Raw genomic sequence first — 25,702 nt, 5'->3', positions numbered from 1 at the left:
GGGGCAGGGGACCCTCGAGTCCTTCCAAGGTGTGGTCTTCCTGAACTACTCTCCCTGCAGGAGGGGGAACCTCGGCAGACCCCTGAGGACCTTCCTGAACTACACGGGCGTAAGACCTGGTCGAGCCAAGGACCGAGCCAGGTGCATACCCCCATGCAGCTGGACTCTGAGTGAACGATCCCCAGAGTTCCTCCTCTCCGACTCACGCCCCCTGGAGGAGACCGAAGGGGCGGAGGGGACAGGCGAGGAAGATCGGGTGCTCCCGCTGCCCTTACTGGCAGAACCAGTAGAGGCAGCGAGCCGAGGGCGGTCACCAACCCGCTGTGATGACGAGCCTTCAGGTCGAGGAGATCGTTTCAACCCAGGTGAAACAATCTCCCGAGAAGAGCGGAGCAGCTCGCGAGAGCCAAGCCGCGCATCCGTCTCCCCCGAGCCAGGCTGGCCGTGCGGGCGTGGCCGGGGACTGGGAGGAGTCGAACGCGCGGCTGGCTGACGCGAGCCCACCCTGTCCTCTGGACGCGCCCCAGACTTCTTCGAGGCCGAAGCCTCTCGGGAAGACTGAGCAGGGGACTTCTTCCCTGTCACTCCTTGCACTCGGCCCCGCGGGGCTGGAACATTATCCCGGGAACCTGACTTGGCACTAGAAGGGGTGCCAGCAGGAAGAGGCGAAGCACCTGCATGCTCCGACCCTTTCTCTCGTCCCACGCCCTGGTCTGTACGGCGAGAGGTATCTACCGTAGCAGCCTGGGATACCCGTGTCTCCTTGGAGACCCGGGTACTCGGAGCAACTCGCGAACGAGCGCCCGACGCGGTCTCGCTGGCCTTAGAAGCAGGAGGTTTCTTAGGCTCAGCGGGGGGGAGTGCCTATCTTGGTCTGCACGCCCTTGGCTCCCGATATCCCTGGCCCGGAGGCCGAGGAAACGGTTCCCTGATCCAAGGATCTGGGAGAGCCAACGAGAGATCCCTCTGCCTTCCCTGTGGAAGGAGGCAGACCCTTAGGAACCTCAGTGCGAAGTTTCTTATGGGGGGGAGAGACAGGCTTCTTCTTCTTTGGCCGCGAAGCCTCGGAAGGAGAAGAGGAAGAAGCAGCAGACGACGACGACGATGATGAAGATGAAGACGAAGACGACGACGACACCTTCCTAGACCTCTTCTTCTTCTTCTTCTTCTTCACCATCTGCTTCAGGAAAGCAGTCAAATCCCCAATCCAGGACATTGAAGCCGCCGATTCAGAAACCGTAGGAACAACAGGAGGGGCAGCAGCAGCAAATGACGCAACCCGAGCAGAGGGGGCGGGGCTTGGACCAGTCGTTGCCGGGATACGGAGAGCCGCATGCCAAACAGAAGCAGAAGTGGGCGGGGCCAGGGATGCAGGCATCGCCTCCCCCGCGTGCAAGTTCGGGTCGGGTCTCGGCACAGTCGCTGGAATGGGGATTGAGGCAGACGAAGGGCCGGGCTGGAGAGTCAAGCGAGAAGCCGTGTCCAAAGCCATTCCAGGTTCAGTAACAGGGGCAGCAACAGTCACGTAAGGTAGCGATGACGTCACCATGTAGGAGGGGCCAGGATGCGAGAATGGTGCCAGGAAGCCAGGTGGAAAAGGAACAGTGTGCTGGCCCGTGGATGACGCCGATACCTGGGTGTCCAGATGCGAAGCCACTGAAATCGGCATCTGGACAAATCGAGAAAAGGTGACGGTGGTAGTCGTGGCTGTCACTGCCGTATGAGTCGTAACTGGAGGGGGAGCCAGGGCCAAGCCTTCCAGGGCCGAGTCAGGCATACTCAGGTGTAGCCAGGAATCGTAGCCTGGCTATCCAGACCGGTACCTGAAGCATAAGTCGGGTTATAGATGGAAGCCTCTACCCGACCCGGAGGAAAATTTTCCCCTCCGGGCGGGAAGAGACTTCGAGAGAATGCCGCGGTCCAACTCTCCCCGGCCCTTCCACCAATGAAGATACGTAAGAGGAAGGGGAGGGGGAGTCCTCACCCGAGGGAGAGGGAGCCAGGAGGGGAAGCTCGCCGGGAGGAAGAAAAGAATCCGAAGTGTTAGCCACCAACGGCGTCGTCGGGGGTGTATTTCCCTAAGACGACTCCTTGGAAGGCTTACGACGGTAACTTCGCCTCCCTTCGAACTTACGCCACTGCTCGGAGGACCACAAACAACACTCATCACAAGTAGAGTCGCGTGAACACACACGCCCCCTGCAAGATGTGCAGAGTGTATGTGGGTCCACGTCGACTCTAGATCTAAAAGAATTACACTTTTTACCCCCTACCCCGGGACATACACGCTGGGGGAAAGAGGGTTTAGCTGATTTTTCCATTGAAAAACAAAAAAGAAAGATCCCACCAAAATAATGATGAAAAGATGCAGTCAGGCAGAGAGCGAAGAACAACGTCCGCATGATACGACGGCCGAAAGCAAACTGGAATGTTTACGTCCAGGTAGGCGGGGCTCCCGCCTCCCGGACAGTAGTTAACTGCCTAATCCACCTTGTTTGAAGTTCAACGGCCGTTTCCAGCCTACGCCTGAAAGTAATCTCCTAATGTAAAGGACCAAGGGTTTGTATATTGTGTCGGAACAACTTCCATGTTATGTTGCTCCCAATCTGGACCCTCTTGCTCACTCCACAGATGCGATGTCAATAGATTGGAACATGTGGCAGAGGATCCATCTGTTTCCTCCAATAAACCTGTTGATGAAAGTTTTACACAAGCTCAGGTCATTCAAAGGTCAAGTGGCCCTGGTGGCACCCAACTGGCCGAAGAGCAGTTGGTTTCCTCTTCTTCTAGAGTTGAAACTCCGGTGCATACAAATCCCCAGGCCAAAATTGACACAAATAGTACAAACTCGGACTGTGTCAGCTTCCTCAAGAATTCTAAATGCCCTGGCTTTATGGACTTCATGAAATTCACAGCTCAGAAAGATGCTAATATTGATCCTATTAATACACTACACTGTTCTTAGAATCTGACAAAAGGGAATCTACCCTCAGACAATATGACTCAGCAGTTAAAAAGTTAGCATTATTCCTGAGAGAATCTGAAGCTAAAGAGATGACCACGAACCTTGCAATCTCGTTCTTCAGGTCATTATTTGAAAAAGGACTGGCCTCTAGTACTATTACTACAGCCAAGTCGGCTTTAAAAAAGATATTTTTACATGGTTTCTATATTAACTTAACGGACTCATATTTTTCATCAATCCCTAGAGCATACGCTCGTTTGAGACCAGCAACCCGTCCCCACACGGTTTCCTGGTTCTTAAATAACGTACTTAAATTAGCATCGGACACTGATAATGAACGGTGTTCATATTCGAGTCTGTTAAGGAAAACGTTATTCTTAATTAGCCTAGCTTCAGGTGCTAGAATTTCTGAACTGTCCGCTCTCTCTAGAGAACTGAACCATGTTGATTTCCTCCCGTCAGGAGAAGTTCTACTATCCCCGGATCAAAGATTTTTAGCCAAGAATGAAGATCCACAGGATAGATGGTCCCCTTGGAAGGTTATCCCCCTTCCACAGGATCCGTCCTTATGCCCAGTCACTACTTTAAAGGTTTATTTAGATAGAACTTCTAATATAATGTCTGGCCCTCTTTTTGTTAGGGAAGGTGGAGGAACCATTTCCTTAAAGGCCATCAGGCAACAAATACTGTATTTTATTAAGCAAGCTAACCCGGATTCAGTACCTAAGGTTCATGATATCCGAGCAGTGGCCACCTCCACTAATTATTTTCATAATATGAACTTTGAGGATCTTAAAAAATATACGGGTTGGAAATCACCATCAGTATTCAAACGCCACTACCTTAAATCTCTAGAGGCCATAAAATTTTCCACAGTGGCTGCAGGAAGTATTGTCCCTTCCGCTCTAGATTAGCCTATGTAATCTTAGTTATCCTGTCCCTTTTCCTCTCTCGCCTACCTGCCTCGTTTACTCACCTTGCCGTCTATCCTTAGGTCAGGCATGCTTCACAGCCTGACTCCTGACCATGTTGCATATTGCTTTTATTCCCCTTTTTGTTAGCATTTAAGTGTCTTGGTGTTAACCAATATTTTGTGTCTGTATGCCCTATGTTATTAATCATGTCTTATCCTATATTATTAATCATGTCTTATCCTATATTATTAATCATGTCTTATTTTTGCTACTTGGGTAATTAAAACTCAGTAATTACTTATAGTTTTATTTATCTCCATCACAGTAGTTGTCAGAGGGCTTCACCAAGCTTTGTATGATTATTTCTCTGTTATGATTTCACCGGGTGACACAGGTCGAACCCAGAAAAGAGATTTTGACAAAGGAAAAATCTATTTCTGGGGGAAGACCTGTGTCACCCAGTGACCCACCCCTATTCTTCTTTCCCCCCCTGAATGGCATACCAAGCTTGGGGGGGGGTGCTAACTTGGAATGAGGCCAAGATGGCGGCTGAGGTGTTGGTTGGCTGGGAGATGGGCGTCGGATATGCGATGGCCCCTCACTTTCCGGGATTTTGAGATTGGAGATCTCTACAGGGCAGAGGCCTGTGGCAGTGGCAACACTCACCCTTTGTGTATACCGACATCTATTATAGATGAGCGAACTGGGGGTAGTAACCCCAGCATTCTAGATAGCTTTTTCTCTGGTATATATAGCAATTCTTATACCTTGAAATGTGCTAAATGGAACCAATTTCACCGGGTGACACAGGTCTTCCCCCAGAAATAGATTTTTCCTTTGTCAAAATCCCTTTTTACATAGCTTTTAAACCCCACTTTCTTTTATACAAATAAGTCAATGAGCTGATTGCAATCAAATACAATATATTAGGATGTTCCGAAGTATAAGAAGTGAAAAGGCATTTTCTGTTTTGAGTAAAATAAATATTGCATTCAAGCTTTTCAGTATTCTTGATATACTTTGAGAATTTAACATATGGATAGATATAACACTGAATACAACTTAAATGAAAATATATTTGGTAATAATATATATATTTTTGAATTGTAATTTTTATTTAGGAAATTTACAAAGTTTTTCAATATGATTTTCTGAAGTATGAAAAGAAATTTTCTATTGTTTTCTTATATCACTGATTCCTGCCAATGAAAGGAGCCTCCAGGGTGTTTACTTAATCACGAAAGTGGTCGCATGAACCTTGCCAGTCATGGTTGCTGTCTGCCGGTTTGGGGGAGTCAGGCTTGGTAAACTCTGTTCAGACATCCAGTTACCAGGCAGGCCCTCATGTGTCACCGAGTCCTCTTGATCTCCCTCACTCCTGGCATGAGAACTTCTTGTGAAAGTTAAGTAGTGCAACACACAAGCGGCCAACATCACGGACTCGATACAATCATGAAGAAGTTGTATGGGGTGTGACACGCTCTGAATCTGTGGGAGACAAATGGAAAATACTGATTTAGTTATTAGATGGTATACAAAAGGTATTTCATATTAAATACGTATTATTTCTTAATAAAAGAAAAAATGGCATACAAAAGGGATTTCATATTAAATACATATTTAAACAAGCAGACCAGATAAAGGCAGTAATAATTGTGAACAATATCTACCTGCTAGGATCCCAAAGGCATTCTCCTCTGTACATCTTGCCCTGCTCAGTTGATAATTGTAGATGCGTTCAGGTACTGTCAGATTTCATGTAGGATACAGTTTCATCATATACTTCTTAAGGGTAAAGGCGTCATCTCCAATGAAAAAATAGTCGACTGGGGGTTTATCTTCACTTATGTTTGGCAATCTTTCAGGGGCAGGCAGGCTGGCTTCATGTCGATCAAGCATTTTGCCGAGGTGTGTCTTGGCAAAGACACCACCATCAGATTCAGACCCTATGGCACCTACATCCATGTACAGGAACTTGTACTCAGCATCAGCAACTCCTAGTAGAATTACAGAGTAGAACTTCTTGTAATTAAAATAATGAGTTCCTACATGGGCTGGGTTCCGGATGCAGATGTGTTTCCCATCTACTGCTCCAAGGGTGTGTGGGAAATTCCATCTTTGCTCAAATCCCTGGGCTACCTCCTTCCATTGCTCTGGGGTGCTGATCGTGTTGGGAGCTACTAGGAATTGGTAGCACAGGCTCTTGTAAGATTCTCCAGGGGTAATTGCAACACATAGGCCGGGTTTAATGGGTCTTCTCCAGAATGTGAGGGTCTTTATGTAGGGCTTGACCTGCTCCACAATTTCATTGAAAATCCCCTCCATAATCCCGGTAAAATTCTGGTACAGTCCTGGAGTTTCAGTTGACAATTCTTTCATCAAGTTGTCATAGTATCCTTTCTCTTGCCTTCTTTGTAAGTAGGGCCAGACCCAACATCATCTTGGTTTTCTTTGCTTCTTGCTTTTTCATTCCCCCAGGTACTTAATTCTTAACTGCAACATGGCATCGCAATAATCCAAAATGCACTCTACTAATTCAGGATCATGTAGGTTCTCAGGTATGAGGTTCAGCAAATCCATGTCCTCCATGTTCTTGCTCTGTCTGTGACTGGAACGAAAATGATGGGTACCGTGTTCACCTGGCACTTATATATGGTGGCATTCATGTTCACGTCACAGTTACGATGACATTGTGTATGTCAGCAGGTGACATAACTACATGGCAATTAAATCATCATGCCTTCACAGACATGCCCATCCTGTCAAAACCACCAAATGTGGGCATGGCCTAAATCATCAGTGACATGCTCGTATGACTACGTATGTAACGTAACCTCAACTCGACTTGCGCAATGCTGTCATAATGGTTCATTGCGTATGACATCATGGTATCATAATCAGCTGACTTTTCTTTTTTTTTTTTTGCACCCCAAGGCCAGCGACTGATGACGACTGATCACCAAACCCAGCCATTATGACAGTCGCAATCTTGAATCGCCAATGTGTGGCTCAGGCATTAGTTCTACCTCAAGGAATATAATTTATTTCCATACAGCAGTGTTCTTAACCTTTTATGGCAGTGACCAAACATCTTGTCCAAATTAACTATGGCGACCCATGCCCTCATAAACATTTTCTTTTTATATACTGTAATTATGCTTATGTAAACATGTTAAACAAAACAAAAATTACATGCACAGATTTTTATTAATGCAAGTAGCACATCTGCATGACAATGATCCATGAGAAAGAAACAATATATTAACTAGTATAATGAAAACCAAAATGTTTTTGTTTCATGTTATAAAATTAAATGTATAATTAGGCTATGATTTACCACTGTGGAGGAAGAGAAGCAAAATTATTCATACAAGCCTACTTAATCAATGAGAACCTTGACACTAGGTTGTTTTGACCAGCTCCTCAAATCTGGGTGATTTTGATAATAGACAGCATTCTACGTCATCCTCTGGCTGCAGGCGGTTTCTGTATTTTGTCTTTGTGACTGTGAGGGCACCAAATGAAATGGTTTGGGGACCCAACTTCAGGTTGCGACCCTGGGGTTAAGAGCCACTGCCTTACAGTATGTTAAGCTCTGATGCCCGTGTTTTGTATTATACTGCTTATATGTTCATACGTTTAGATCTTATTCTTGTTACAATGATTGCTTACCAATAAACATGTAGAAGACAGATCACCCCTTATTATCAACCTCCATCGAGAATAAACTGTCAAAAACCACTGGATACAAATAACAACACATCTCTTTACTATACTGTCAGCAGTACTACTAACAACAGTTGTATTGATAAATAACTGCCATCCACTTAAAACTAGTGGCGAGTATGGAATGCAAGTAACAACACACCTCTTCACCATTTCCAGAAAATGCTGTCAGCAATACCAGTTTCAACAATTGTATTGGCGTATAACTTCCATCAACTTGAAACTGGTGATGACAGGAGCAAGAACATGCAGCAGAAGTAAAGAGGCAGCAGTAGCACAAGACAGAGCAGCAGTAGGCTAGCCTAAAGCCTGTTCACACTGCAGTTTCAACAACTCAGTTCCGACCACACAAAGTTAATGACAAAACACAGGTTTATAGACACAGCTTTGCAGTTTTGTTAACCTCCTGGGCTTCCATGGAGTCTGAGCTTCCCTTGCTACTGTGCAGCAGCTTAATGATTCGAGATACACGCATCTAATAGTCTGTTCAATTGATTCGAGATACAAGCATCTAACAGTCTGTTCAACTGACCACAAGGGTTTGCCTATGAGCACAAGGTTTTGCCTAAGTCACAGCTTAAAAGGGAGATTAGTAATCTTGAAAATTATGCAACATAAGACAGAAGCTTTGCTTGATGAAGATTTAGACATGACAGTAGAAAGTGGCAGGAGGGAATTACGTCAGAAAAAAAAGCCAAGCTAAATCCGGCTAATAAAAATTTTTCTGATGTTTTGGAGAAATATACCAAGATGATACTATTCTGTTTATCAATATCCAAAGAATAAATAAGACCCTAAGAATAGCCATTTGATGACAAAAACCGAAATATTAAAAGTAATTCAATGTGCATAGACATCTGAAACATTCCTATAATACCAGTCAATCATGGACTGGCTCATGGCAGGTAGTTATGAGCCACCTTCACAGGCAAAAAGCAGCTTGAGCAATTTGCTGCAGCACAGGTGATCTCTGGGTCCAGTGTAACAGCAGCCCAGTAGTGATGAAAGGAGCAAGTGTTTATTAAAAGACTATCTAGATATAGCTTTCTATGCCGTATTATACAGCAAAAATTTCAAATTACAATACTGTAGGTTGGTATGGCCACGAGTTTGTATCCATAAAATAGCAATAATGTATTAAAATATTAATTCACAATTATACTACAATCACATTACTTTAAAGGATTTACTCACATTTGCTTCTAAACTCAATTAAAGAAACAATTAAATAGACATCCCCACCATGTATTTCTGTACATTTCATAGCTTTGAATTCATGGTCTATTCCCAAATACCAAGTGAAAGTCATTGGGTACGATTGTTGGTAAATAATTAAGACCATTTATTATTGGAAGTGTCGACCAAATTTGTGTAAAATCAGTATCTTTTAAGATTTTAATTTGTTTGACAAAGCTCACCATACAAAAAAGTACTTTTTATATTCCCATACGAAAAAGGATAATGTCACAACAATTTCCAAACACCTTTCATGTCACTATCGGTGAAATAATACCCATCAGAAGTAGATCCACATGAATTTATTTCCTTTGACACTTGAAAATCACCTTGATATTAAGGGTAACTGGGGTACTTTCTATATCACAAAGTCCAGTTAGTGTGATTATAAAATACTACAAAGGAGTTGTAAATCAAGCACTATTGGGACTACTGTCAAGGCTATGTTTTGTAAGCAAGAAGTTAGGTTAACCAGATTTATCCTTTCAGTAACCTCTAATTATAAATCTGTGTTAAAAAGTCATTGACTAATGAATTTCAAAAAACAAATTGTCTAATATTACTGCATTAATGCTAATTGTCACTTTGTTCAACAAAAAAAAAGCATGGCAATTACTGTGTAGTGTAGCATTCTAATCCTAATTTCTCACCTAGCAGACCTTCTGGGTCCCAGTTTTAACAAATATAAACCTACCCATTAAAATTTTAAGGAACTAAAATTTTTTCACTGGATCTTAAAACTATGTACTTAGTTGTATTGCTGGACTGCTTGGTATTCCATGTGGTAGTCTCTTTGGACTGTATAACCCTAACGTGTTGACTGTGCAAAACTCTTGAAAAGGTTCCTCCACCGGGAGCTGCTGGAATGCCAGTCTTAGATCCATTTTGAAAATACAGCACATCCTGACAGAGGTACAAACATTTTTCAAAGACTTCCTTGAATTACAATAAAATGTTAACCATAGTAATTCCATCTGTCATCTGTTTTGTGCCTGTAACCCCAAAAATGCCCACCCATTTTATTTCTGAGTCCAGTCCCGTGTCACCCGGTGAAATTCCATTACAGCACGAATTTCTAGGTATAATATGCTAGATATACCAGAGAAAAAGAGCTTTCAGGAAAGCTGGTGTTACTACCCCCAGTCGAGCGTCTTCTAGGAAGACGTCGGTATAACGAAGGGTGAGTGAAATACCACTACCACGGAAACATACTCGAAAGATCTCTCCCTATCAAAACCCCCGGAACAGAGCGGTGAGCCGTTACAGCCCCTACACTCAACACCCGCCAGGACGGCAACACCAGCGCCACCTACCTCATTCCATCCATTTTCTAGCACGTGATAGCTATCTTTTGATTTTGTGTGCTCGTGCCCTTTTGTGGAATTTTTCCCATCTTTCATCATGTCATCGAGCAGCTTTACTATCTCAAGTTAAGTACTATGTTATAGTGGGGTTTTTCGTTCTTTATTTGGCTGTTTTGGTCTCATTTTATATATAATATTGAGATCTTATTATGACGCCACGGCGTCCCCCGCCAGCCATGTCGACCACGAGGCGACCCCATCAGTTTCCTTCTGTTGGAGTTGTCTGATTGTCGTTATAGTTAATAATATATATTTTGCCCCATGGTTCTCCTCCTGGTGGGTTTCCTGCGGTGGCACCCCCCCTTTTTTGGTAATTTACATAAAATTGGCCTACCGGCCCTTTGAGGTGATGCCCCGTCCAGGTTCACCCCCTCCAGGTTGGGTTCCCTTTTATTTTAGTCTGTATTAGGCTATTATTATTTTATTCTTGGCGATAGTGCTCTTTAGTAGTTTTATTTTTATATTTCATCTTTGCCTCCTCGTGGTGGCGGCAGCCTTAGATCTAACCGTTGCCTCGGGGTAGGCTACGCACCCTATTGAGCACATTTTTATTTCATGTTTTTGTGTGATGGTTTTTTAGTGGAGTAGGTTTGTTGCTTCCATCCCCTTGCCCTCGGCGTGGAAGTCCATCAGGTTGAGAGTTTTAGTTGTTGTTTCCTCCGGGTCGTTTTTTTGGTGGGCAGAGTGAGCCCCTTAGTTCTCTTCCTTCCTTTAGGGAATAGAGTTCTTTGGATGTGTCTCCTCTAGGCTATTCGCCTTCTTGCCCCCTCTTCTCGTTCCCGGTTGGTTCTCGGCACAAAATTTCTCTCCTTGTTTGTTCCTCCCCCCTCCATACTCCTGCCCTTTTCCTAGCCTATACTAGGTTAGGTCCCTATTAGGCTGTGCCTAGGCAGGAGTCGGGCATCGAGGCTTGGTCGCTCCCCTTTCGTAGTAGTAGGCCACCCTCCTATCACAGTTCCCATAGACCCAATTCATTCTTGGAGTGGTGTAGTGCAGTTGAGCGGGTTATATGTTTCCCCCTCTCCTGTTTCCTTCCCCTACCATTCTCCCCCTACTCCACCCACTCCCCACCCTTCCAGCTTTGCTCTACTGCGTGCGGGTGACGCTAGATGGCGTTTTCTCCGAGTTCAGGGACTTCTCTATTTGGTAGAGGGATTCGCTCCCTCCCATACAGTCCCTCGCATCGCTGTGTTGGGTTAGTGATTTGTTCACTCGTAGCTCGAACGTGTTCGAACACTTTATCCCACACTCCTCCCGCCCGTCCGGGCTACTACGTTGAGCTGGGTTATTATTTTTGCTCCGGTGTATGTTAAGAATACGAGCATCTGGCCCACCTTGTTTCTCTGGCGGGGTAGTAGTGAAGAGGGATTTATTTATTTATATAAGGGGAGCGGATCCCTCCGGTCTCCGGAGAATTTCTATTTACCGTCATTAGTTTATGTTATTACATGATATATGTATTTAAATATAAATATTTTTGTTATCTTCGGAGTACTCTCCTTAGTTTTATACGTGAGTCCGGTTCTACGCCCGGGGTTCCACCGTTAAATTTACAGGCAACCCCTTATGGTTAGTTCCTGTTTTCTCATTCCTTCCATCCCCCGGAGTATTCCGGGTCTGGAAAACCTTGCCTGCCACTCTGTGTAATTTAGAGCTTATTGGCCTAGTTTATTAAAAGGGCACTTCTCCACGGAGTATTCCGGCTGCAGTTGAAATTCCCGGCCTTGCCAGCCTTAGATTGCTTAGAGTGGTAGGTTCATGTCCTATTCTCCACTTACAGACTGTTCTGTGAGGAGCCGGTGTGACCACGTCATTAACAACCCTACGGTTACGTGAACTTGCGGACCCACGCTGGTTGTTCAGGGTCCGAATTCTCCTGAGTTTTCTGGTTGTTTGGCACCTTTATGGTTGTGAGGTTTGTTGTTTATTTCTCTGCGCAACCATCCAGGATGAGTCGGGAAGTGACAGAAAAAGGTTTTTGATGCTCCTCATTTTGAAAATTGTTTATGTGGTTTCCGGACTGTTTTTTCACCCTTAGCTAATTGTTGGCTTTCTTTCAGGCGATAAACTCATTCTAGAAGTCGGCCTTGGAATCTCTCCGGGCCTGGGTGGCTGGGTTTGGAAGGAATGTTCCGTCGGGAAGCCCCTACGTCCTCGACGCTCTCGTTGAGGACTTGCTCTACCCGCGGAACTCTGGCGGATAAGTGCCAGAAGATCTTGCCACCCCATCATCCAGCAGATCCGGGATGCGACCCAGCCACCCCAAGTGGATATCTTTCACTCAGCTTTCTCAGAGGATGTAGCCGCGGAACTTAGACCTGGAACCCATGGCTGACTGGAGCAGGACCAGGTGGTAAGTGGCCCCTCTCCAGGTAGGTGAGGTTGTTGGGGCAAAATCCCTTTTCTTTGATTCCCCTGCTTCAAATATCTTCCTTTTCAGGTTTTGGGAAGTCTTCCTCCTTGGGTGATAGGTTCCATCAGCTATCCCCAAGTTGAAGTTGAAGACTTCATGGAAGGCGAAGGGCTATAAGTCCTCGTCCTCTGCAAGAAAGCATCGCCTTTCCCCGTCGAAGGCTAAGGTCTCAGCACCTGTAGCCTCCGGGAGCAAGTCTGGTTCCTCCGGCAAAGGCGCGATAAGGGCAACAAGATCAAGCCCTCCTCGCCAACCTGCAACCATCCAGAGACCTTTGTCGAAAGAAATGTTCCAATCTTCTCCGAGGACTTCAATTTGAGTTTTGTTTAATCAAATATCCAGACTGTTTGCCACCCGACAATAATTTCTGAGAAGTTTGCCTCTTATGACAACATGCTGGCGGGAATGGCTCTAACCCACCCCCAGCCGAACCACAGTATGTCATTCCCGACACGGGGAACTCCCGGCTGGGATCTTGGCAACCCTTGGCGTTTCGCCCTCCGGGCCATCCAACATGATGGCAAACTGACCATTGAGGGTCTTGGCACGAGACGGTTGGAGGAGTTGGAGTTCTTCCCCCCATCTTTTGCCCCCAGATCCAGGTTTCGTAAGGTTGACAGAGGAAGCTGGATATTTCAGATCAAGGTTCCCAGGAGACTGTCATCATCCCTAGGGACCAAGCTCAGTCGTCTCTCCTGAGCGCACTCTGACGGAGTGACAGGCAGACAACACAAAGTTGACTCCTTTCAAGGGCAGCTTTACTTGTTCCCCTGGGAGACAACTTCCCATATCCCTGTTTGAACAAAGTCGCCTTGGCTACTTCCTCGTGCTTTGATGGGCTAATCTATTACCCCAGCTAAGGAAACAGACCCCACTTCCTGGTGTTCCCGGAAGTGATGAGTTCTGGATGGATGCTCCGTCCACCTTCACGGTCGGGAAGTTGGACCCCTTCGTCTTCCTCACAGTTTCAGCGAGAGAACTCCCCAAGCTGCCGGAATCTTTGCTCCGGAGTTTGATGCCCGGACTAAGAGCCCGGTCCTGAACTCCGTCTGCCTCTCAAAGCCACTGCCGTCTCCTGCGCGACGACCCTTTTTCCAGGTCTTGTTAAGTCCCTGTTCTCCGAGGCTTCCAGTCTGACCTGTTTGAATTTATCATGGCCAGACTGGAATGTTTGCCATCTTCGCGACAACGCTACTATCCGTCCACGAAGCCTAACAGCTCGTGAAAAGCTCGATCTGGGGACCTAACCTCTTCCCAGAAGAAGAGGTTCAAAACGCCCGCCTTCGAGGCTACAACCCCAACCAGAGTCTGCGCCCTCGCTGGGGCATCCCCACCTACAAACGGCAAGACCCTGAATCTTGGCCCCCAGACGAGTTGGAGGCAAACGCTTCTTCCCCGACATAAGAGGCCCCACCAGCAGGCGGTAGTTCAAGGTTCCCAGTCTCGCAGCAGCACAGCCCTTCACTTCCCAAAAGCTCTCCCCAACAATATGTGCTGGTCCAACCAGCTCATTCCCTCTGCTGCGCCTCTGTGTTACTTCACCAGGCAGACAACCCCACCTAAAGAGGGCCAGGGGTTACTTTCACGGCCTTAACAGAATTGCCCTGGGAGAAGAGGCAGGCCCTCACAGAGGGAACAAAGCGCCAACACCACCCCAAGGGGAAAACCTGGACGTGGTAGAGGGAAACAAACCCCACTCCCCCCACTGAGAAAACACAGGTAGGTGGTCGCCTCTACCTTGGTTCAGGGACCAATGGACCTTCAGCCCTTGGGCACAGTTTAGTGTCCAAAGGTCTGGGTTGGAGCTGGATCAAGGAACCTCCTCCTCCGAACAGGTTTTACCAGCCACCCTCATCAATCCTACAGGATTATGTGGCAGAATTGCTCAACAAACGAGCAATAAAGAAAGTAAGGCACCTAAAATTTCAAGGCAGGTTATTCACTGTTCCCAAAAAGACTCAGATCAGCAAAGAGTGATCCTGGATCTGTCGCGTCTAAATCTCTACATAAAATGCGACAAATTTGCATGCTTACAATAGCTCAAATACGGACTCTACTTCCGCGTGGAGCCGTCACCACCTCCATCGATCTTTCAGACGCTTATTATCACGTCCCGGTTGCGCGGAACTTCTCTCAGTTCCTCGGTTTCAGACTCGGGAATCAAGCCTACTCGTTCAAGGTCATGCCCTTCGGCCTAAACTTTGCGCCCAGGGTATTCACCAAGCTGGCGGACACGGTAGTTCAACAACTCCGGTCCCGAGGATATCCCTAGCAGCATACCTGGGCGATTGGATAATTTGGGCACCAACAGTTCTGGAGTGTCAGAAGGCTACGACCATAGTCATCAACTTCCTAGAATCGTTAGGTTTTCAACTGAACAGACAAAAGTCCCGCCTGACTCCGAGTCCCGGTTTCAGTGGCTGGGCCTACAGTGGGATCTGTCTGCTCACACGTTATCCCTCCCACCTCCCAAGAGGAAGGAGATAGCATCTCTCACCAGAAAATTTCTCAAAAATCAATCGGCATCCCGCCGATCCCAAGAAAGGGTCCTTGGGTCCTTCAATTTGCCTCAGTGACAGACCTGCTCTTAAAAGCGAAACTCAAAGACATAAACAGAGTGTGGCGGAGTCGAGCCAATGTCAAGCTCAGAGACAAGGTCTCCTCCATCCCTCGAATCTTGAAAACAAGACTGCGGCCTTGGACCTCAGTCAAGGGCCTCTCAAGTCAGTTCCGCTTCAGTTTCCCCCTCCGGCACTAGTTGTCCACACAGACGCTTCCTAAGCGGCTGGGGGGGATATTCCCAAAACAAAAAGTACAGGAACGTGGTCCACAATGTTTCAGCAGTTCCATATAAACACCCTGGAAGCTATGGCGGTCTTTCTAACCTTAAAGAAAATCCGCCCCCAACTGGATTCATATCAGGTTGGTATTGGACAGCGCAGTGGTAGTTCATTGCATCAACAGGGGCGGCTCCAAATCAGGTCGAGTAAACCAAGTAATGGTTGCTATCTTCTCCCTGGCGAACAAGCACGGCTGGCACCTGTCAGCCACCCACCTTGCGGGGGTACGGAACGTGGTGGCGGATTCCCTGTCCAGGACTACTCCGTTGGAGACGGAGTGGTCCCTGGACACGGAATCTTTCAAATGGATTTGCCGCCAGGTTCCCGGTCTCCAAGTGGATCTGTTCGCGACAGAAAGCAACTTCAAGCTCCCCTGTTATGTGGCCCCCAACCTGGACCCTCAGGCGTATGCCACGGACGCAATGACAATAGATTGGAACAATTGGGAGAAAATTTATCTATTCCCTCCAATAAATTTACTGTTGAAAGTATTACACAAACTCAGGACATTCAAAGGTCAACTAGCCCTAGTAGCCCCCTACTGGCCGAAGAGCAATTGGTTCCCTCTTCTTCAGGAACTGGGACTGCGGAGTCTTCGGATTCCCAAGCCCATACTGACCCAGACAGTACAAACCAAGACTGTGTCAGCTTCCTCAAGAATTCAGAATGCCCTAGTTTTATGGACTTTATAAAATTTGCAGCCCAAAAAGGGGCAAACATTGACCCTGTCAACACTCTATTTCTTGAGTCAGATAAAAGAGATTCTACTCTTAGACAATATGATTCAGCAGTCAAAAAGTTAGCCTCCTTCCTAAAAGCATCTGAAGCCAAGATCATGACGACTAATTTGGAGTCTCTTTCTTTAGATCACTGTTTGAAAAAGGCCTTGCTCCAGCCACTATTACCACAGCCAAGTCAGCCCTGAAGAAAGTATTCCTATACGGCTTTAAAATCGACCTTACAGATTCCTATTTTTCATCCATCCCCAGAGCATGCGCTCGCCTGAGACCCGTATCACGCCCACATTCCGTTACGTGGTTTCTCAATGACGTCCTTAAGTTAGCATCAGAGATAGATAACTTTCAATGCTCTTATCAGGATCTGTTAAGGAAGACCTTATTTCTGATTAGCTTGGCCTCAGGTGCTAGAATCTCAGAGCTGTCAGCTCTCACTAGAGGTGATAATTTTGTGAACTTCCTCCCTTCTGGAGAGGTCCTCCTTTCCCCTGATCCTAAATTCTTAGCCAAAAACGAAGACCCACAAGACAGGTGGTCTCCTTGGAAGGTGGTGCCCCTTCCACAAGACCAGTCTTTATGTCCAGTTCATACACTTAAATCTTACCTTTTAAGAACTCCACAGAGTAAGTCGGGTCCTCTTTTTATCAGGGAGAAAGGTGGTACTCTATCACTGAATGGTATAAGACAACAAATTCTGTACTTTATTAAACAAGCCAACCCAGATTCAGTTCCTAAGGTTCATGATATTCGAGCAGTTGCTACCTCCATTAATTACTTTCATAATATGGATTTCTCAGAGTTGACTAAATACACGGGTTGGAAATCACCTCTAGTGTTTAAACGCCACTATTTAAAATCGCTCGAAGCCCTGAAATTTTCTACCATAGCTGTGGGAAGTGTCATCTCCCCACCTTAACCAATCATATCCTTATCCTCCTTTCCCCCCCGCCCGCCTGCCTCATTTACTTCTCTACTTGTCCTCCTGGTTGATCATGCCTCACTGCCTTGCTCCTCATATTGATGTAATTTGTCTCTGTTGACTGGAAACTGTAATCTGACATGTTACGATTGTGTTTTCTTGTAGGGTACTGGGCGGTTTTTATTTTGCTCCATGTACCCCAGGTGTGTGTATATACACTGTGTGTTTTGCTTGCTAATTGGTTGATCTCTTACGTGTTTAGCTTAAGTTTGCGTGTGTAGTTTTAAGATTATATGTGCCATTTGAAATTGTATACACCATTGTACCTATCCAATTTCGTGTAATATTGTACTTTTGTGATGTTGAGTGGTTTTGGGGAACCCTTCCCCATCGTGCCGGGGACCTCCCCTAATCTTTCTAGTCTTAAGTCTTTGATGTGCCTTAGGTTTAGTGTTTTTCTCACATGTAAGAGATTCCCTCATTAAAACTGCTTTCGTAATTTATGTTTTTTTCTTCAGATTACCCAGTTTCCTCGTAGTTTGCAGCCTTGGCATGATTCTCTGTCACTATTTCACCGGCTGACACGGGACTGGACTCAGAAAAGGGATTTTGACAAAGGAAAAATCTATTTCTGAGGAAGGTCCCGTGTCACCCGGTGACCCTCCCTGACTCACCTATGGCTCCCCCCCCCCTTTTTCTTGCATATGCCAAGTCTGGGGTTAGTGCTAGCATGGAATGAGGTAGGTGGCGCTGGTGTCGCCGTCCTGGCGGGTGTTGAGTGTAGGGGCTGTAACGGCTCACCGCTCTGTTCCGGGGGTTTTGATAGGGAGAGATCTTTCGAGTATGTTTCCGTGGTAGTGGTATTTCACTCACCCTTCATTATACCGACGTCTTCCTAGAAGACGCTCGACTGGGGGTAGTAACCCCAGCTTTCCTGAAAGCTCTTTTTCTCTGGTATATCTAGCATATTATACCTAGAAATTCGTGCTGTAATGGAATTTCACCGGGTGACACGGGACCTTCCTCAGAAATAGATTTTTCCTTTGTCAAAATCCCTTTTTTATACACTTTAACCAATGTAGAAATAATAAAGTTAGTGCTTCTCCTTCTATTACAATTGATGGGAATCTGCCTATATTCTAATCATTATGCTGCACCTCCACTTGTGTTGAGTTAATGACTTCTCTGTCTGTGTCATTTTACCTGTAAAGCACCTTGCCTGAAGCTTCCATTAATTAACAAATTGGGAATTATTTTGCAACTCTTTTAGATATGATTGTAACACCAACTGCTATATCGATTTGCATTTTAATTAGTTTCCTGTTTACTTTTATTTGTGCCATAAGTCGTTCCTTTGTATCTACATTCATGGAATTAATGTAAAATGTAAATTCAGATTCTGCTTTTGTTACACGACGAGAATTTTCTTCAATTTGCTTTGGCCTACATATGAATTAATTGGTACATTTATTTGATCAGTGGCCCTTTGACTAGGAACTTGCACAACATTTTCCCCTTCATCAGCTCAACCACATCTGTAAACAGAGTAAGATTTGTTAAATCTCTTTTGTATCTTTTGTATGTTTATATGACTGATACTTGTGTGCACCAAATCTGTACTTACCTCTCAGATGAGTTGACACCTTTTTTGTACACTGGTAATTCTGTTTAATTTGTACCTGGCTTGCTTGACTGTTATTTCCATCGTAAGTTACTTGCTGTTATCTTGATTAAAAATTAGCTTTTTCCAGATCTTTTCCTATGTCCTGTACCTTTTTGTAAGGTTAGAATTTTTCTTTGTAGCAATTTTTCTTTAGCCTTCTGAGTCGCATTTCTCAATTATTTGATCTATTAATGTATCCTAAGTGAATTAAATTCACAATTCTGCTTAGTCACAAAAGAGTCAGTTGTTCCACCTGGTGTCTGTTGCAATTCAAACTGATATCTTTCAAAGTGTTTATTGGCATACGGAGCAAAATATCCCATGAGAGCCTGAATAGCTCTTTCCACTGTATTGTCAGCTGGCTCCAGGGTTTTGTAGACTTCTTGTTACAGACCAGCAGTGTGAAGTAACAGTGCCTTTTTCTGCACATCTAAGTAAATCTGGAAGCTGGCTCTCCACTTTTGTTTCCATCTGACACCCACCGAATTTTTTATATTCTATGCTGAATTGCTCTAGGCCATTCAGATCTAGGTACTTTTCTTTTACGTTAGTTTAGGGTATGTCTTTCAGAGTCTGTCAAAATCCATAGGATAAGGGTTGTGAATTTCTGAAGCTTCTTATGGCAACAACGCCTGCCATAAATTCTTTCACCTATGCTTACCTCCACTGATGGTGACCTTGTAAGGGCAAGTGTACCATCCAAGGTAGCTTGAGTGCTTGTTTATCAACCACAGCAGAAAAATTGCTTCACTGCAGTGTCAAGGATATCTAATAATAATGATTACCTTGTGAATGTAAGTTGACCATAACCTTGTGGATGAAAAGGTGTTTCTGACAATTTTATACCTTAGCCCCTATTCACACAATGGGAAGAGTCTTAAACCACATTGGCGCAAGCTAATTACCTTGGGCAAATTCGGTTTAAGTTTTTTTTTTTGCTCCGGCTAATCTGATTTTAATGTCCTTGTGTATTGAGCATCCATAGAGGCCTTTGGAAACTAAGTTCAAACCACACTATAATCCACCCAATCCCTTAAGGGGGATGGGGGCGGCTGATACTTAGTTTTATAAATGCGGTCTATGAGGAAATTATAATTGCTTGATCCCTCTTAACTTCCTTTCAATGTAGCTTATGTCTTCATTTTTCATGCTAAACTGGATTCTCATTAGTACCTATGATAAGAATGTGTGTGATGTCGATATCAGTTGTTGAAAATAAAATGGAACATTTTTGTTCATCATATATACTATAGAAATAAATATAAATACATAAAACATAACACATCTTATTTCAAGATGGCAAACAGATTGCAGTGAATAGAAACATAATAAGAAAAATAACATCTTTCAATCTTAAGACCTCCATTATAATTGCGAGTCAAACTGGAAATCATGAAAAAGAATCACTATAAGAGTATAATACTACATATCTTCCTCATAATTTTCTCCAGAACTAAGAATAAATGCCACTTTCTTCATCGCGCATGCGCTGCAGTCCTCCCCCAACTAAACCACTGCACCTCCTATTTTGACTGAGTTCAGCACGTCTTTTCAGCACTCTCACGTTTTTTGCTTTGTCGTCATTTATCTGCGTTTGTGAAGTGCTTTCGCTTTTGCTATTGCTACAGCACTCTCACATTTTTTGCTTTGTCGTCATTTATCTGCGTTTGCGAAGTGCTTTCGCTTTTGCTATTGCTATTGTTATAAAAGCATTTGCAAGTGATTGTTGAGTATTTTGAATGATATTTCACGTGTTTTTCGAGAAGATAAATAGTGAAGAATTTACTTTTCTTTACATATATTTCTGTCTTTCAACAGCATTTCCATCTTTCAGCTTCGATTGCTCAATTTTTTCTGGGAGCACCTATTGCTTTTACATGGGCTATTTATAGAAAAATTATTCAGCTTTCCATTGCAATTTTCACTTTTTTCTTAGCGTTATTTATTATTGAGTAATTACAAAAAACGTAAGCGTAAATATGAGCACTCGAGAACCCAATCAAGCCGCGCAGTTCGGCCTAGGGTTTACGAGTGCGTGAATAATTTTTTGTACACCTGTTTGTGCTTCTGTAAATAACTTCAATGTGCATGTATTATATATCATTCAAACGGCCATTCTTTGTACTTTATTGTGCTGAATGGCAAAATGTAAATATATCAACGTTTCTATATAAAAATCTTTGGCGAACAATTGACTTTACGTGAAAAAACAAAACTTACGTCTTTGAGCTTCAATTGCTCAATTATTTACTGGGAACACCGACTGATTTTAGGTAATATACAGTATATATAGGAAATTTATTCAGCTTTCCATCGCAGTTTTAACTTTTTCTAGCATTATTTATTACAGACTAATTACGAAAAATGTCAGTGTGTGTACATATTATATTATATATATATATATATATATATATATATATATATATATATATATATATATATATATATATATATATATATATATATATATATATATATATATATATATATATGCGTTGAACATTGTAATTCGGACAGAATCTATGCATGTGTAGATAATTTTTTGTACACCTGTTTCTGCATCTGTAAATTACTTCAATGTGCATGTATTATATATCATTCAAATGGCCATGCTTTGTACTTTATCGTGCTGAACAGCAAAATGTAAAAATATCAACGTTATATATAATAACCGTTGCCGTATTTTTTCTTACGAAAAAGAAAAAAGATTGTCCGTAATCTAATGACAATTTCTCAATTTTATTCTAACGATACATATATCTTTCTTTAGTACGTCTTATAGGAAACTTATTCAGCTTTCTAATCATTACAAGCGTCTGCTGGTTCGGAGCTGGTATAGATTCCAGAGGCTACCTAAGACTTTGACCAGCATATGTATGAGAAGGGAAAGGCATTGGCATTATTATGAAAATCATCCCAAGCAACCGCATCCGTTTGCTTTTAGAGTAAACTTGATTCTCAGGGAATTAAATATGCCTAGGGTGAAGATTCTACCAGTAAAGTATTCTGTTATTCCCCTGGAAATTTCCAGAGGTAGAATTCTGCAAGTATTTTAATTTCACCAAGTCAGAATTGTCATGTGAGGCCATGCGGTCAATATTTTTAGAACATTCGATGGAACATGGCACCTACACACCAATCTTCACGGATGGCTCAAAGTCTGATGCTGGCGTCGGCTTTGGTGTAGCCTTCCCTGATATAGAGAGGAGTGGAAGGTTATCATCCGTTGCCTGAATTTTTACTGCCGAGATAAATGTAATTTTAAATTAAAGGAGATTTTAATTCATAATGGAAACAATTTTATTATATATAGTGATTCAAAAAGTGTACTACAGGCACTGGAATCTTTTAATCCTTTAAACCCCCTGATTTTAGAAGTATTAGAATGGTTGTTTTTATTGAAAAGAAGAGAGAAAGAAGTTAAGTTCTGTTGGGTGCCTTCCCATGTTGGGGTGGATGGGAAAGAAAAAGCAGACTTTGAGCCATCCGTGAAGATTGGTGTGTAGGTGCCATGTTCCATCGAATGTTCTAAAAATATTGACCGCATGGCCTCACATGACAATTCTGACTTGGTGAAATTAAAATACTTGCAGCAGAACTCTCCAGAACCCACAAGATGCCTACTACCATATCGGGATGTATATCCCGTAGTAGGACAAACAATAAAAAAGCGTTGGCAGTCCCAGTGGGAGAATATTTTAACAAATAGAAAAATGCATAGTATTGCATCATCTGTGTCTCCTTGGTCATATCCCCATATGCCAAGGAGACGGGAGACAATGCTATGCAGGTTGAGGATTGGACATACAAGACTCACGCATGGGTTCTTGATGTCCCGTGAGAATCCTCCAATTTGTGAAGACTGTGCTGTACCCCTGAGTGTGGGACATTTGCTGGTTGAATGTCCCACACTTAGGAATTTGAGACAAAGGTTCCTGTCTTGGGGACGAGATGAAGTTGATAATTTTAATCTTGCTACAATCCTTGGAAAGGATTGTACAATCCTTGGAAAGGATTGTAACACTCAGCAATTGTATACTTTTATGTTGGAGTCGGGCCTTCTGAAGAAAATTTAGCTTGTATATAGAATATATGAAGAAATTTATTTATATACGTATCATTTAGATACTTTTATATGAAATTTATTTTAAACCTATTTCTTTTTATTCAAATATTTATATGCATACCTTTTAGATATTTTTATATGGAATTTTTTTTTTAACTTACCTTTTTTTTAATTTAAATATTTATATACATAACTTTCAGATATTTTTATATGAAATTTATTTTAAACTTAATTTTTATATTTAAATTTGTTTCGGCGTCAATAACCTAGATGTTATGACACCAGATTTAATAAACAAATCAATCAATCTTTCTAATGCCACCTTTGTTTTTTTTTCTATCTTTATTTCTTACTTTGATACAATATGAAATGTCAACATAAGTAGATTGGAAAATCTGGTAATTGCACTCCGTAAAAAATTTGCATTTTTTAATCGATAACAGCTAATTAGCAAACACATTCATAGCAAAATGATTGCTTTCACGTGAAAGTTCAAACATTTCCACACAATTTATGTATAAACTCCTCAAACCTAATTATTATATTTTTCATGATTATTTCAAAAAAATATCTATGATTTTCCTTACAAATTTCACGTTCATCACGTCTTTTTTATTATTTCTAAGCCTTGCAAGGATTTTCTGATCGCTTTGGGAAAAAATTCAATCATTTGCTGACATCATAAAACAAACCTGAAGCCTATATCAGTTATAGGTCAGAAGTATTGATTTTTACAAAGAAACTTTTCCACGCAAGCCCCACTTTTCCCTCCACAACATAAGTCGTGTACCAGGTAGAGCTATACGAACCCCCATAAGCACGAGAGGGTTAATATTTAGCCTTATAGCTAGGCTACTATTATGTCTAGCCCTGGATATTGTTTTATCTAATCCCAGGCTACCTTGTCTAAGATGCTACTTAGGGCAATAGTAAGATGTTTCTCAAAATGTTCTCACTTAACCTATTATAGGTAACTGCCTATATAAAACAGAAATTCACTAGTATGTAACCTAATAGCTAGGCTACCATTTTGTGTAGCCCAGATTATTGTTTTTATCTAATCCCAGGCTACCTGGTCTAGGGTACTACTTAGGCCATGATAGGATCTTTCTTAAAGGATTCTTACTTACTCTAATCTACGCTACTGCCTACTCCAAGTTATTTAATTCACACTTAAAGGTATGGGTAACATAAAATAAATTTACCTTAATATGTACCTTTAATGCTAAGCTACTATTTCACCTAGCCAAGATTAATGTTTCATCTAGTCCTAGGCTACCTGGTCTAAGCTAACGTTTAATCCAATAATGGGATGTCTTGTAAAGGGTTATCACTTAACCTAGTACAAGGTACTGCATAATCCAGATTATTTAGATCACACTTACTGTACATATGCAGGCTATACAGAAAAGAAATATGTTACTAATATGTAGCCTTATAGCTAGGCTACCTTTTTATTCAGCCCAGATTAATGTTATTATATCTAATCCTAGGCTCCTTGGTCTAAGCTACGCTACTGCTTAGGCCCATAATATGATATTTCTTAAAAGGTTACCCTAATTTAGGTTACTAGCCATAAGGATATGTGATCCTAGGTTATAGGCTGCAGACAACATCCACTATTAATCTAGTCTAAGATATTCTCACTTAATCTAACCTAGCTACTGCCTAGATTATTGTAGACATTTCTAGCATCAGACCTTGTGTATCTGTTTTGCGTATAATCTGACAAAATTTTCTATATTAATGATAAATTGTGGAACATTTCTTTTAGTTAAAACATCTAATTGAAATGACAAATTTAAAAATAATTTGCACCTTTCACAACTAACAATCAGCAATTATGACTAAGTGCCAGTCATGTGTTAGCAACAAAAGCCAGATTTTCGGCTTTCACACACAATTTAACTATTAACTACCAATTTCAAGAGTTTAAAACTAAAACTTTAACTGGAACTTAAAACTAACTTGCTTCCTTAGGTGATTCCATAATAATGAAATCTGGAGCCCTTACAAATGAAACTGATCCAAAGTGGCCAAAGAAGGTAATGGCTTCTTGGTCTCCATGCCAGTCCGTTGTCGACAATATGGTGGACTGCGCACGCGCATTTATCACTTCCTCTTCTTGCAGGTTTGGTGAGGGGAGAACCTGAGTACAGCTTCGCTGTAAGATAAGGGAAGGAGCCCTCTTATCTTTGAGTCCATTACATGCTTCATCATGTGTTATAGCATTTATCACTACGACACAGAATTCTTTGATATTGGTTTGGTCACCATGAAGCTCTGACAAACCCATGGACGGTAGCCCCCTTAAGGACAAAACAAGCAACTACGCTGTCAAAATAACTTATTTATGAAAGGAAAACTATGATTAAGTTTCAGCATGTAAAATTTCCGGATAGAGTAGTCTTTCCAATGGCTCTTGGTCCCTCTTTCGATGGGAATTCAGAAACTGTAGAAGGAGACAGTTATCCTTCTTATTAATATAGCAATGAAAGCCACAGAAGCAACCTTCTTCAGTTTAGTGGAAAATATAGCTCAACAACAATTTCAGAGAACCAATATCCTCTCCGGGAGGCAACAGCCTTCTGTCCCTTCACTTTTAAAACAATCAATCAAAAATCAAGCCATTTGTCTCCACCATCCTGGTATCTGATAGTTCTACAAAGGAATGAGCAACACTTGTTGATTTTGAGAGGAAAAAGCTCACATTGGGCATGCTGCTCAACAATTCTGGACCCGTGAGAAAACTCTCCCGACAGCCACGGCTGAATTTTATGATAAGCTTCACCTCCTCAGTATTATAACTTCTACTACTATGCTGGAAGTAGCTATTAAAGAGCTTCTGGAGTTTCCCAG

General features: G+C 42.8%; 1 protein-coding gene across 2 annotated transcripts in view; it reads right to left on the bottom strand.

Annotated features, from left to right (window-relative positions):
• LOC136849338 (ubiquitin-protein ligase E3B) overlaps positions 1-25,702 on the bottom strand; it is a 961,194-nt gene that overhangs the window by 228,051 nt on the left and 707,441 nt on the right. The window contains exon 16 of one of the 2 annotated variants that reach the window (XM_067122700.1): positions 5,064-5,367. The exons of the other annotated variant lie outside the window; for it this stretch is intronic. Within the exon in view, the coding sequence (XP_066978801.1) occupies positions 5,107-5,367 (261 nt within the window). The 3' untranslated portion in view covers positions 5,064-5,106. Of the gene's footprint in view, positions 1-5,063; positions 5,368-25,702 lie in introns of those variants that run through there. 2 annotated transcript variants of the gene reach the window in all.

Source organism: Macrobrachium rosenbergii, chromosome 20, assembly GCF_040412425.1.
Source record: "Macrobrachium rosenbergii isolate ZJJX-2024 chromosome 20, ASM4041242v1, whole genome shotgun sequence".
NCBI lineage: Eukaryota > Metazoa > Arthropoda > Malacostraca > Decapoda > Palaemonidae > Macrobrachium > Macrobrachium rosenbergii.
This window is presented reverse-complemented; position numbering and strand designations above follow the sequence as displayed.